Raw genomic sequence first — 14467 nt, forward strand, 5'->3', positions numbered from 1 at the left:
GCCCCCACACCCCCTCGCTGCACGGACCCCCCCCCTCCAAGCGCCCCGCCCCGCACCTGCAGGAACCCGGCGCGCTCGGGCCGGGCGCTGCCCTTGGCCAGGCGCACCAGCCCCCGCGCCAGGCTCTCCATGGGCCCGGCTCGGGGACTTGCGGCGAGCGCCGGAAACCCGGGAGCCGAGGCGGCTGCAGGCGGCGGAGAGGAGCGCCCCTGCTGGCTGCTCGCCGGGCCACCGGCTCAGCCGCTGCAGGACAAGCGGGGATCCCAGCAGCACGGCCCCTGGCTGGGGCGGAACCCAGCATCCCAAGCAGCTGGGGGTGTTGCCATGTGGACGCGGTCGAGACCCTCCACTGGACCAGGCCCCCATGGCGCCAGGCGCTGTACAGACACAGAACGAACAGCCAGGCCCTGCCCCAGAGCGAGCCTCCATCTAAGTCTAAGCTTCTCCGGCGGAGATCCTGCTGCTCCCATCACACCTTCCTACCTAGGGCCTCGCCGCTGATGGCGGCCCCGGAAACCTGCCCACGAGAGGGGCTGTAAAATCGGGGGTGCTGGTCCAGCTGGCTTGGAAAGTGTCTTCTAGTTTCTTGGTTCATAAAAGTCTCCAGCCTGGAGATTATTACTCCTGCTAGCAGTGATGGATGAAACCTTAGGGCTTCTTGCCTCTAGCTGCAGCCACTGGAGGGCAGACGTGATCTCACCCAGGGGCAGATCTCCTGTTCCTTCCACTAGGGCAGTGGTTCTCAGCCTGTGGTCCATAGACGATGTCTAAGGGGTCCGTGAAACGTTACCATAGAACAGTGGTTTTCAACCTGGGGGTCAGCAGATGATGGCTAAGATTTCCAAAGGGGTCCACAAATGAAAAAAGGTCAAGAACCACTGCACTAGAGGACAGTGAAATAGCTGCACTAGAGAGAGATGAAGCTAGCGGGTAATAAAAACACGCCGGGCCAGCGCGCTGTCTGATGTGTTCAGCTGGCACCGCGTCATGACTAGATTTCCACTGTACTCTGACTTTTCCTCAGCCTCCTGCTATCTTCCATCACTGTGTCAAACCTCTCCGCCATGCTGTCGCTCTGTCTGCACTGCAAGCAACAGGTGCGTTTACAGGGAGACCGCGATCGTGCTGTGAAATCCTGGTGCAGACCAGGCCCAGGTTGTGGTCCCCAGGCTGGGCTCTTCACGGTCAATACCAGACATAGGAGGCTCAGCGGAGAGGTTTTGCAAGAACCCCTGCCCTTCAGTCTCAGCGGAGCGTCCCGGCAGCTGGCCACGGGGTGACACTCTCAGTAGAGAGGTCACGGACTGAATGGGTTATGGAGACCAAACGCTGGCATGGCTGTGTGTATGGGGAGTTGGCATTGCCCGTGCCCAGACTGTAATCTCCTAAATTGTCCAGCTGGCATCTTTCACCAGCCCCAGAGCTTACTGGGTGAGGTTCTCAGGCCTGAGCCATCACGGCTTTTGTACCACCCACCTCCAACAGCCCCCTACGAAGCTAATCAGCGCAGTCAGCGTTTTATTTCACCTCCAATCAATGTTAAACATACAGTAAAAATAAATAAAAACTCAGAACAGCTGTCTGAAAACTCCCCCCCCGCGCAGGAAGCAGACAGTTCCACCCAGAGTGCCATGACTGGCGTGGTGAAAGGGATGCAGGCTGCCAGCAGGGGGCGCCCTCACGGCTTCTTCACGGTGCTCTCGATGTACGACTCCAGCACAAAGATGGTTTCGTCGACTTGATTCTCGCTGGCGTCGATCCTGTAATTTTAAGGACAAGGGGAGGGAGAGCGTCACAGGCCGAGCAGTGCGTGTCAGGGCCGCCTTGTGCTTAGCGGGAGTCTCCCAGGTGAGCAGTGAAAAGCTATTTACTAACAGTTATGGGGGCGGAGGGGAAGTAGCGTTGTCCCTGTTAATATGGAGAATGCAACTTGCCCAAGAATAGAACAGGAGTCCTGCTTCCCAGCCCCCACCCTGCTCTGATTAGACCCACACTCCCAAAGCCAGGTCTAGCTCGCACGAATCCTGATTCCCCATCCCCTAGACCAGCCGGCCCAACCCTCGCCACGGCTCCGCTCACTTGTTGACGTTGCGTTTGAGGTTCTCCAGCTGCTGGCGCTCTGGGGCTGTGATCATCTCCTCGATCTCCTGCAGCTGCACCTCCTCGGCGCCCGTGGCCTGCATGGACGCTAGGATGGCCTCCACCCGCTGAGACTTCTCCAGCAAGCGCCTGGGGGCGAGGCAGACAGTGTACACTTGAGTGCCAGTGAGAAGCTGAAGCCCGTTCCCATCACTCAGATTTGGGCCGACCGCGTTACTCACAAGGGGCCAGATCCAATCTCGGATCCAGGCAGGTTCCCTCCTGCCTTCAAATCCACGTGTCTGCCTCCCCACACACTGTCCTCATCAATAACGTCTCCTCCTTGGCCCTCTCCTCGCCCATTACCCCGGGGCTTGCCTTTATTCCTCTTCCCCCTCCTCCCCTGCGAACTCTGGGGGTAGGGGCTGCATTTGCAAAGCGTCATGTGCACCAGCAATGCCTGTGGCTGTGCCAGACGTGCCAGGGCCTGTCTCGGCAGGAGCCGTTTGTACTGATGCAGCTCCCCAGAGGGGCGAAACCCCCCCCGCAGATCCTTGCACGCAGGACACTTCCCACTATTACAAAGCCGGAGTGAACCACATTGGCTCAAGCACTGGCTGATGCAGAGGGGTGGGTGTGCGTGCACGTGTGTGTGTGCGCGCACTCCAGGATGACCATCTCAGCATGGATGATATTTCTCCTTAACCGCCCTCCCTGCAAAACAGTCCTCATTGCCATCCGTCTCTCTATCTTTGACACTTATTGGGCACCAAGACCCAGTTGCTCCAAGTTATTTAGGCTTCTAACTCCCAATGGTAGCTAGGCGCCCAACTCCCTTTGAGGATCTGGGCCCAAGTGCCCTAGCAGCCGGGTCCCAGCTAAGCCCCAGCTTGTTGACATTTCCCATTGGTAAGCCCCTCTAGTTACGAAGCCCACGCCAGAGGCCTAAGCTACTTGACCCCACTGTGATGACTTGGCCCAGGAGCTTTCGGCCTGCTTAGCGCGACTCACTTGTTCTCCTTGGTTTCGTACTGTCGCCTTTCAATCAGGTTGGCCACGCTCTAGGGAAAGGAAAGAGAGAAACAAGAAGCAGGGTTTGGGGGATACAAAAGAAACGGCGCCATATGATTGTATGCTCAGCCAAAGGGGGGGGGGGGGGGGAGTGTGGGCGGGAATACTGGGCCCCAAAACCAGCTCCCCCCAAGCCTGCAGAGAGGTCCTCTGCCCCATGAGCCGCGAAGACGGGCAGAATTGGGGCGGGCGATGGGTTTTATGCATCTGCTCCCTGCTCCGGCTCTGGTCTCTCTGCAGATAATTCTTGTGCCATTTACAGGGCCTGGTGTGGAAATCCGAGTTACCTTCATGCACAATTGCTGAGGATGGCGTTAAAGGTCACAGATGCATCTGAGAGGGTTTATCACCCACCCCGAGCATGAGCCGTGTGCTCTGAGCCCCTCTCATAAGCTAAGCAGGGTCAGGCTACGTCTGTGCTCGCATGACAGCCCTTCAAGGCAAACCTAGACAGAGCAGGGAGTGGTGCCAGCATGCCTCCCTCGAACTGGCCCTGGACGCGATGCCCAAGCACAGCAGCAGGGGGCACTGTGCTGCGAGCGGTTGCCTCCGTCAGCCGAGATGTAACACTGATCCGCTCTCTGTGGTCAGTAAAGAGCCCATTGTGCTTTTTCCAGTCGCCAGGGCAACTACCGTCACCAGCCTCCTGGCCAGGTGTGAATGTGCCGGGTGACATTCTGCCTCCCTACAGTTCTCTCTGCCGGTTCAATGGAAGGCTGGACTTTCCATTCCCTGTCCTCAGCGCCTGTGCAGGGCAGCTGCGCACCGTCAACCCAATCAAGGGGGCTGCATTTCAGTGGCTGAGTGAGCCCCGTGTCACTTTTCCCCTCCGTCGGTAAATCGCTATGGAATGAAAGGGGCTCAGTGACTCTCTGCACCTGGGAATGTTTTTGTCCATGTTGCCGGGTCCCCGACAACCCAACCACTGTTGTGGTGACGCGGAATCAAAGACAGGGAATAAACCAAAGGAGTACAAGGGGTGCGAAGGACACAGTGTCAGGTGGATGGCCAGGGAATCATCGGGTACCTTATAACACCGGTGCAGCAGCATCCGCGCAGAGGACAGCGTGTTCACTGCGTACAGATAGAACGTCCTGGAGGGGGCGTGGTCGGGAGTCTTTGGAATCTCCTGTTTGCGGGCAGGAAGGAAGGAAGATTGTAACATGTGTGTCACAGCCCTCCAGGGAGAAGGTATCTATCTGTTCTCTCTGCATGCGCCTTTCTAGCTTCCCCCAGGGACCCAGCGATCGTCATTCTTTGCAAAGAGAGAGAGGGCGTGTGGGCTAGTGGTGTGACTCTGACCGCTTACATCCCTACCACGGCTCCACCAATAATTCACCGTGTGATCCTGGGAAAGTCATTGCACCTTTCCCGGCCTCGGCTCCCTCAGCTGCAAATTGCAGGGAAGGGCACTTGCTGGTGGCAGCCTAAGGACCAGTGCTCGGAAACTGTCCAGTGACACATATTTCCCGTTACTATTATTCGTTAGCAAACCAGGGGCTAGCTGGGGGACCCGACAGCTAGGGGAGAGCAACTGAGATCACAAAACACTTGACAGATATTAATGAAATCAGCTTTCCACTCCCCTGGGAGACAGGATAACACTGGATCCATTGTCCAGGTCTATGAAAACGGAGGCAGAGAGAGATGAATGACCTAGGAGTTCTGATTCCTTTGTTCTGATGCTAAGCAACACTCCCTCCCAGAATTGGGAATGGAAACTAAGATCCCACCCCACTGCTCTAACCACAAGACCACGCTCCCACCCCACAGCTCAGAATGGAAGCCAAGAGTTCTGACTCCCAGCCCCCTGCTCTGATGGGGATGCAACCCAGGATTCCCAGTCCCCTGTTCTAACCACCTTCCTTCATCTGCATTCATCTCTATGTCCTGTATGCCCTGTTTGTGACACACTCTGCTCACCTCTGGGTGACAGCGTGAATAGGAACTCTCACCTGTAAGGACACAAAGTTCTCAGACAGCATTTTATACAGCATGTCCTTTGCCTCCTTGGCGGGAATCATGGCAAAATCTTCCACTTGTTTCTGTTCCAAATGCTTCTTCCGCAGAAGCAGCCGGAAGATCCTTGCACAACGGGAACCAAATCTAGATGGGGGAGGAACAAACCAACTAACACACAACTCTGGGGAAGACACACAACATCAAAACCTAGACCCGCTGCACAGGGGCATCAGAGAATTGAGACGGTTCCTACATGAACGCTGCAAAGGAGAAAAAGCACCTTGTGTGTGTTGGAGATGGAATGAAATCCTGACTTCAGAGCTACAGGCCCAAACCAGATCAGACCACTGGGTGCTTTGAGTCCGGTACCCGGTCTCTGGACCAGTAACTGATGCTTTAGAAATGCATGAAAATGGTATGCGTCTAAGAGTTAATCATGCAGATGTCACTAAATCTTCACTCAGCTATGTTCATTTCCCTAGTTCGTGACATCCAGGCTAGCTAAAGAGGGACTGATGGGAGTTGGGAGGGAGCTTAGCACCTCTCAGGATTGGCTCCTTCCTTCCTTCCTTCCTCCCTCTTCAATGAAAGGATGGAGATTGTGGGTGGTAAAGGTGCAGCTCTGCTGTTGGAGGACTGTTGAAGCTGTGTGGGATATGGACAGATCAGGTGGGTGACGTAATCTCTTTTATTGGACCAGCAAATATTGGTATTGCCCACCCACTTTGTCTCTCTCATATCTATGCCTTGGGAAGAGAAACAAGGGGGCTAACAAGCTGCATTCGAGCAGTTGCTTTACCTCTCCTGTACAATGGATTCCAGAGTTGCTGTTGCCAAAGTCGCAAGGGCCTTGTGGAGATCTGAGCCGTGCGTGTCAAGGTACCACACATGAATGACCAGGGATCACACCATGCTTGGTAAGCCCCGTGACCAGCAGTAAACTGCCCATAGTCGATTTCTCAGTAAAGGATACTGATGACATACATGCCGCCCCCACTGTCCCCGGATTTACCAACAAACTCCAGCTACAAGGAAATAAAAGGGTTAAATGTAAATAAAGACGATTATAATTCTGATACAAATTGAATACCATTTGGAACAGAATGTAAGTTTCTTAACATTCCCCAACCTTAATGGTTAGAGGATGTTTCCAAAGCCCAATGTTAATAGTAACATTCTCGTGATGTTTAAATGTTAATGGGAAACTGTTTTTCTTTTGCATTTAAACCTTCCTCCTCCCAGCTGCAGTCATTCTGACCTAGGGCAGGAGAACTCCAAGATGAAACGGACTAGAAACAGAAGGTAAAACTGACTAGTGCCTGTTTTCACTGTCCACGCTGAGTGAGGTGAAGAAACCAAAGCCCTGATCCTACCAACACATAAGCAGGTGAACAGCTTTGCTTATGCGGATACCACTCACTTTAATGGGGTCCACTCACGTGGAGAGGACTGCATGATTGGGGCCCTAAATCAGAACTGGACTAAACCCCGTTCAAAACCAAATTATACATAATGCATCTCTTACCGGGTCATCGGCTAGCAGAGTGAGATACTGATCCAGAATTTGTTTCACAATGTTGTATCCTGCTGGAAGAGATCTGAATATCTGTGGGATAAAAGAACACCTAGAACATACGTGCCATTCGCATTTAAGATGATAAAAATAAACAGTACTTAATTCATTTGGATATCAGAGTGCTTTACTAACGTGTGCTCATTGATCCTCAGAGCCCTGTTCCAAGGTAAGCATTTTAATCTCCATTTTACAGAAGGAGAAGCTGCGGCACAGAGAGGTGAAGAAACTTGCCTGAGATCAACAGTGAGTCAGTAGCAGAGCCAGTCATAAATTCATAGATTCCAAGGCCAAAAGAAGTCACTGTGATCCTCTAGTCTGACCTCCGTATAACACGGCACAGAAATTCCTGAAATAATGCCTCTTTGAACTACAGCAGATCATTTAGAAAAACACCCAGTCTTGATTTAAAAACTGCCAGTGATGAAGAATCTGCCACGACCCCTGGTGAGCTGTTCCAATGATGAATTACCCTCATGGTTAACATTTTACACCTGATTTCCAGCCTGAAGTTGTCTAGCTTCAACTTCCAGCCATTGGATCTTGTTAGATCTTTGTCTGCTAGATTGAAGAGACCATTATCAAATGACTGTTCCCCATGTAGGTGCTTATAGAGTGACCATGGTCAAGTTATCCCTTCATCTTCTCTTTGTTAGACTCAAGCTCAATGTGTTTAGTTTATCACTATACAGCATCTTTCCCACCCTTTAGACATTATTGTGGCAATTCTCTGACCTCTCGCCAATTTCGCAACATCCTCCCTGAAGTAGGAACACCAGAACTGGACACAGTATTCCAATAGAGATCACATTAGTGCCAAATACAGAGGTAAACAACCTCTCTACTTCTACTTGAGACTCCCCGGGGTAGGTAGCCAAAGATCGCGTTAGACCTTTTGGCCACAGCGTTGCATTGGGAGTTCACGGTCATTTATCCACCCTGACCTCCAAATCTTTTTCAGAGTCTTGGCTTCTCAGGGGAGAGTCCCCCCTCCTGTAAGTATGGCCTACTTTCTTCTTCCTAGATGTATAACTTTACAGTTAAAACCCAGGAGTCCTCCTCTCACCACTAGACAACCCTTCCGCAGTGTGGATTTGAGGCTGTATGCAAACAACAGGAGAGAGTGGGTGACGCTCATGACCGAACCTTGAAGTCTAAAACGAGTGTTCAGCTGGGTTCCTGTGCCATTCAATAATACGTCTGGAGCTTGTTCTGTGTCTGTACCGCACCTAGCACCAAGGGGTCCTGGTCGAGGACAGGGGCTGCTAGCTGCTGCCACAACGCGTATACATAATAATAGCCAAAGAAATCCGGTTATCCATGTCCGATTTCTATGGAGTGCCCCAAATACTGCAGAAACTCACCTCATTGGAAGACAGTGGCTGCGTATAAGGCGCATTGGAAGATGTAGTAATTTCACTCATCCTCAGCATAGTCCGCACTATTTCACTGCTGGTCTATTTAAAAAGGAAGGAAACAGCCTTTAGGCCTTGACAGAATCTCTGTTCACATGACGGAAGAAGAAGAATTCCCTTCCCCCCTCAAGAACCGGGGTGCTCCAAATTCAGAAATCAGCCTCCAGTAAGATCTAGGTTGCATTAGCCTCCTTCCACTCATCTTAGGCTGGTCACATGCCCCACTGAACTGCCAGCAAGACTATTCCAGTGCAGGGGAAGTGAAAGATGCTCTGGGAGAGCAACACATGTGCTTAGCAGCATGGAGAACAGGCGTGTAGGATTTGATATACTGGAGCAGACAGCTGGTGCATTTAGGGCAAAACTCCCATTGATTAAGATGGGAAGAAGCCCTCGGTCCAATTCCTGTCTGCAGCAGCAACCAATGCCCGATATTTCAGAAGAAGGTGAAATACTCCTTCCTGACCCTTGCAGCCATCAGCTAGTACCTTGAAGCAGAGACTTGAAGCTTTTAGCATGTAACTGCCAAGGTTGCAATCACCAAATTCCCCACTCCTACTACCTGGAGTAACCCTGCTGAGGAAGTTCCCGATTACATCTGTGTACCTGGTCCATCCTGTTGGCCACGGCGCTGACTATGGCTTGGTCTCGGAAGTGCTGGTGGAACCGATCGATGTTGGCTTGCCAATAAATGCCGTCATCGGGCGGGAGCTGAGGAGAAACGGGGAAGAGGGAGAAGGAAACGCTGAGGCTGGTTTATTGGTTGCAGAGCCAGATGCTCGTCTGAGGAATGAGCACCATCAGCAGGGCGAATTCTGAGGGGTGCTGAGCACCTGCCCTGTTGGGAGCTGCAGGTGGCTAGAATCTCAGAAGAGTTGGACCAACGTGAATCGAACCAAGGGGAGGTTACATAGTGCATGACAGGCACTGTCCACACCAAACAGCCTCTTGAACAAAGGCTGTACAGCAGCCTCATTCCCCCTAGGGTAGGCACTGTGGTCCCTGCTGGTCTTCACTGGCTATTGACCCAAAAGGTCAGATACTGGAATAAAGGACTGCTAAGCCCTCCAGTCCCGCAGAGCTCATCGCTGGCCTGAATGCAAGCCAAGGAGCAGCAGCAGGTTAGCAATACCTCTTTGCTGTCTGCATCTTGTTTCTGCCTTTTTGCCTTGTGTTCACCGTTATCTTCATTGTCAAATGATCTTCTCCTTTTCCCTTTCCCTGTGGGCCAAAGACAGGGGTTTCCTCTGAATACCAGCACAGCAGTCTTGCGCTCAGGTCAGAAAGCTCCCAAAGCCCTTTGCTGATTACACAGAGATCCCCCCGAGCATTTGGTGCCACCCACCCACATTCTAAATGCAATCAACCCAAGGAGATTCTGACAGCTCTCACCTATAAGATTCAGGTTGGGGACCACGTACATGTCCTTCTCATTAACTGCCAAAGTGGGCGCAGGAGGTGGTGGCGCATCCGAAGTCTCGGTAGTTTCAGGGGCCATTGGGCATCTCTGAATGAAGTGCGTGTCCGCTAGGCGCACAAACGTGTTGGAGACTTCGCCATAGTCCATGGTTTTCCCATCTGGGCAAACGGATACCAAGGAGAACATAATCTATCATGATCCCAAACTCCAGCTGCTCCTGCACTCGCGCGGGATCAGGCTGCGTCGTTGTCTTTAAGAGACGTACAAGCAGGGCTGCGCAAGAGAACGCTCGGTATTTGATGTGCATTTATCACCTTCCACCCACTCACTCCAGCTGACTTCAGACCTTGGGCCAAATCTGCAAAGGTGACGAGTGATTTCGGGCGCCTCAGTTTCTAGGTGGCAACCAGAGACCCCTTAAAGGGGCCTGAGATGGGCCGGGCAGGTCTTTTTAATGTGACACAACGTGGGCACCCAAAATCACTAGTCACCTTGAAAAATCTTAACCTGTCTTTCTCCTTTCTCCCCACCATGCTAGTAGCATGGGTCTGCTCTCTGTCCCTTTGCAGATCTCACAACTGCTGGTGCAAGAACCTTCTCCTACACCTGAAACGTTTCCTGTATATTTCTGCTCCACTCCCCACCTCGAGCAGGGGCCTCTCTCAGCCCCTCTCTTTGCCACCGTCCACAGGAGAGTCTTTCTGGCAGCTCTTAGCAAATTCCTGAATCTCCATCTCATTTCAAATCTCACCGGATAATGCAGTTTGTCTCTGATGCCTCTTAACTTCTCTCATTATCGTCATTTATATTCCAGCAGCACCTGAGATCAGGGCCCCGTTGCACTAGGCACTGTATGTAGTGAGAATCTCTGCCCTGAGGAGCTTACAATCTAAATAGACAAGACAGATAAAAGGCAGGAAAGGAAACTGAGGCACAGAGTGGGGCACTAATTTGCCCAAGGTCACCCAGCAGGTCAATGGCAGAATCAGGAATAAAACCTGACTCTCCGTGGAGTGCTGTAGTCACTGGACCATACTGTCTCACGCTGCTCTCAACGTTTGTTGAGGACACAGCTTGTGCCCCAGAGGCTATAAAGCCCCATTGGATTATATAGCATTGGTGTCTTTTAATCAAGTGGAGCCGCTAATATGTGAACAACTATGACTCTTGTTGGCCAGTTGAGGTTTTTCCCTTTCATAGAATATCAGGGTTGGAAGGGACCTCAGGTGGTCATCTAGTCCAACCCCATCTAGACCAATCCACAGACGGATTTTTGCCCCAGATCCCTAAATGGCCCCCTCAAGGATTGAACTCACAACCCTGGGTTTAGCAGGCCAGTGCTCAAACCACTGAGCTATCCCCCCCCCCGAGGGAATCTGGGAATATCTTTCTTCCCAGATATTTAAGGCCTCCCACATTTCTCTTAAGAGAAAGGTGCAGTGGAAACATGAAGATTTCCACCTCTTTGTAGGCTACGAATCAATGGGAATAGTTAAATGAGCAGAGCAAACTTAGGTCTGTTGGAGGGACAGACACAGAGGTAAGGGAAAAACAGATTCAATGACTAATACATGTGTTTTCCATTTTAGTCCATGTGTGTAAAATTCAGCCTTGAGATGAGAAATATGCAGGAAACCAGAACTTTCACTCTTTGGAATCCACATAGCACTTGTCATTTGGGTAAGTGTTGTTACTCCCATTTTACAGATGGGGAAACTGAGGCACAATGAGGGGCAGTGACTCCCTCCAGGTCATACAGTGAGCCAGTGGTAGAGCAGAGAATGGATTCCCAGGTTTCCTACCACGCTGACTCTACACTTGTCTACTGATAGAAAGATAGGGTAAAAGAGACATCGAAATAAATCATAGTCAAATGGTCCAAGCACAGGAGCCAGTTCTGTTCCCAGCTCTGATAGTGACTCACTGTTTGATCTTGGGCAGTCCCCTCCTCTCTCCGTGCCTCAGTTTCCCCATCCATACAATGTGGATGATGAGACTGACCTCTCTCCTGGAGGTGCTTGGGAGTGTCAGTGTTCTGTACAGCCCCTAGAAGATGCTCCATATGGACTTGACCTAAAGCCCACTGAAGTCAATGGAACGATTCCCATTTACTTCAATGGACTTTGGATCAGGCTCTATGTCCAGAGCCCTCTTCTTCTGCACAGATCCTGGGAGCCATCCCATCCCCTTTCACTGCGTACAGGACCCAGCCACTCTGGTAGCATGAAGTATCGGCCCAGCAGCCCCAAACCGTGCCAGACAGATGATAAGATGCTGCAGCAAAAGGTTTCCGCTCTATTTCTCAGCTGTCTCCACACCGCTTTGGCTCACCCTCCATAGTTTCCGTCAGCCTGTTCGCCACCTTCCGCACCACAGCACTCATGGTCATTTTGCCATTCAGCAGCAGCTCCTCCACGATCAGCTCGCCCATGTCGCTGTAGAGGGTCTTGGCGGTGTAGATGTACCGTGGATACCGGAGGATCCTCAGCACCCGACTGCACGGAGCTTCGTACTCCACAAAGCCTCGCTTCTGCAGCTGGTAGGTCACCAGGTTGTGTTGAATGAGGACACAGAGAGCTTTCTTAACCTGCACATGCCAGAGAAAGGAATGAGCCACATACTTGGAAACTTAGCATAGTTTATATGGGGGGAAACAACCATCATGCTTCAGGGCTGATCACCTCAGGGATCAGGAAGGGAATGCCCCTCCGCTTAGGTGCTTTATCTCCATCCATAGTCTCAGGAATGGTTCCTCAATTAGCACTGATCATTAACAACCTAAGATAAAGCTACTGAGCCATTCACCAGATCATCTTTATCGTGAGAGAGGGAAGGGCGATGTTTGAAATTCCCCAGGGGCCTCAGGCTACCATAGAACTAAGAGATGGAAAAACCTACAAGATCTCCTCCTACTCGAGGCAGGGCCTGAGAATCTCGACTGTAGTCCTGACTCACTGTGTGACTTTGGGCTGGTCTACACTGGGGGTGGGTGGGTGGGTGGGATCGATCTAAGATACGCAACTTCAGCTACGTGAATAGCGTAGCTGAAGTCGACGTATCTTACATCGATTTACCTCCTGTCCTCACGGCACGGGATCGATGGCTGCGGCTCCCCTGTCGACTCCGCTTCTGTCTCTCGCTCTGGTGAAGGTCCGGAGTCAACGGGGAGCGCGTTCGGGGATCGATTTATCGCGTGTAGACGAGACGCGATAAATCGATCCCCAATAGATCGATTGCTACCCGCCGATCCGGCGGGTAGTGAAGACGTACCCTTTGGGCCAGTAAGTCTCACCTCCTTATTCTCCAGATGCTGCACTAACTTCAGAGAACCCCATCTCTTGTCCTCTTCACCCTCTATAAAACTAAATTAGACCACCCTCCTTCCCTTTGCCCTTCTGTGGAGAGGTAAGAGCTCAGAACCTTTTCTGTTAAAGCCAATGGCAAAACTCCCATGGATTGCAATCTGTACTATTAAAGAAACTGATTTGGTTTTAAGGAGACGTGTTCAAATTCTGATTTACCTTTTGCAAACACATTTAGAATAACAGAATCCTTCAAAAGCGCCAGAAATGGTGACTGACAAGTTGTAATGAGCGAATAATAGTTCAGTCAGCTCTGTGATCCAAAGGAGACTAACTCTTCGAGTATTCCAGACATACCTGATCTAGCGACATCCCTGTGTCGTTGGCAATCACTCTCAGCGGCTGGCTGCCTGTCTTGATAAGATGAGTCCCTATCTTTTCCACAATCTCGCCAAAATGTTCTTGCAGCAGGAGGGAACAGAGTTTAATTTCTGCCTGAGTCATCTTGCCGGCAACTTAAAATACTAGAAGGATATGGGAAAAAGCATTTATGTTATTAAAGTTCTTATCAGGTGAGACAGGCAAGCACAGGAGATTTGCTGATTGGATGCAACGATTTTCACCTCTCGAGTCACCTGTTTGAATTGGCCTAGATCAGTGGAGACTAAAAGCTGTTACCAATTCATGCCTGAAATGAATCTGGTGGGTTTGAGGCTAAGGCTATATCAAAACCGCCATCACAGCCAGCCCCCTTGTTGGCAATCTGGGCAGGCAGGCATGCCCGCCAAGGACTGAATGAGCCATGGAGACTAAACACATAGTATCCCCTGCGATGATCCCTCCAGGGCAGGGTGGGCTGTGGGGAAAGCTTGCCTTGTTCTTTCCTACCGCTGTATCTGCTCTGCAGATCCACCTCTAGGGCTGCCAGTCGGGCACTACATTCATTTCAAAATTAAGAGCCATAACAATGTCTGTCATGTGGGCAGCACTGTAGGAGCTAAAGAATCCTTACGAGATGCTTCAGGAGAGATGCCTAATGGGGGGGGGCCTAATGGAACAGAAATGTTGATAAGAAATTTGCTATGGAAACAAAGGACTGAAAGGCAGGAGGAGATAGCTCAGCAAATAGTCTTTTTCAGCTCGGAGGAGGCCTCCTCCAAACGACCTTCACATACGTGCTGGGTCTACACAATCTAATTGACTGTGACAGGAGTGATACACCCTGAGCCAACGGCGACATCCAGGTGACTGATCAGCCAACGGAACCCAGAGGGAGAGAGGCTTGGTGTCAGAAGGAAATGTTATATGAGGGAGGGTTGTGTGGCCAAATGGTTAGAGCAGAGTGCAGCCTCGGAGTCAGGATGCCTGAGTTCTACTTCTAGCTCTTGGACAGTGGCGTGGATGAGTAATCACAGCACTGAACTGGGAGCCAGGACTCCGGTTCCCAGCTATGGGAACTATAACGATCTTAGCATGGGAAGGTAGTGTGGATAGGTGAGCAATAGGGTGGTACTGGGAGCAGAACTCCTGGGTTCTGTTCCCAGCTCTGGGAAGGGAGAGTGGCCGAGGGATCACAGCATGGGACTGGGGGCCAGGACTCCTGGGTTCTGTTCCCAGCTCTGGGAAGGGAGAGTGGCCGAGGGAT

At 51.5% G+C, this 14467-nt stretch overlaps 2 protein-coding genes across 2 annotated transcripts in view; both read right to left on the reverse strand.

Moving 5' to 3' along the window:
- NUDT17 (nudix hydrolase 17) overlaps positions 1 to 181 on the reverse strand; it is a 7304-nt gene extending 7123 nt beyond the window's left edge. The window contains exon 1 of the mRNA XM_026656300.2: positions 57 to 181. Within this exon, the coding sequence (XP_026512085.1) occupies positions 57 to 131 (75 nt within the window). The 5' untranslated portion in view covers positions 132 to 181. The remainder of the gene's footprint in view (positions 1 to 56) is intronic.
- Positions 182 to 1501: 1320 nt separating this feature from the next.
- The window catches only part of POLR3C (RNA polymerase III subunit C), a 13262-nt gene continuing 296 nt past the window's right edge, over positions 1502 to 14467 (reverse strand). The window contains exons 2-15 of the mRNA XM_026656279.2: positions 13180 to 13346; positions 11852 to 12107; positions 9493 to 9678; positions 9233 to 9321; positions 8707 to 8811; positions 8050 to 8142; positions 6638 to 6718; positions 6086 to 6137; positions 5912 to 5972; positions 5106 to 5256; positions 4178 to 4279; positions 3091 to 3140; positions 2080 to 2229; positions 1502 to 1760 (exon numbers count right to left, since the gene is read on the reverse strand). Coding sequence (XP_026512064.1) covers positions 1679 to 1760; positions 2080 to 2229; positions 3091 to 3140; positions 4178 to 4279; positions 5106 to 5256; positions 5912 to 5972; positions 6086 to 6137; positions 6638 to 6718; positions 8050 to 8142; positions 8707 to 8811; positions 9233 to 9321; positions 9493 to 9678; positions 11852 to 12107; positions 13180 to 13326 — 1605 coding nt within the window. The 5' untranslated portion in view covers positions 13327 to 13346 and the 3' untranslated portion in view covers positions 1502 to 1678. The remainder of the gene's footprint in view (positions 1761 to 2079; positions 2230 to 3090; positions 3141 to 4177; positions 4280 to 5105; positions 5257 to 5911; positions 5973 to 6085; positions 6138 to 6637; positions 6719 to 8049; positions 8143 to 8706; positions 8812 to 9232; positions 9322 to 9492; positions 9679 to 11851; positions 12108 to 13179; positions 13347 to 14467) is intronic.

This window comes from Terrapene carolina, unplaced genomic scaffold (genome assembly GCF_002925995.2).
Source record: "Terrapene carolina triunguis isolate 2854851 unplaced genomic scaffold, T_m_triunguis-2.0 Scaffold227, whole genome shotgun sequence".
Classification (NCBI taxonomy): Eukaryota; Metazoa; Chordata; order Testudines; family Emydidae; genus Terrapene; species Terrapene triunguis.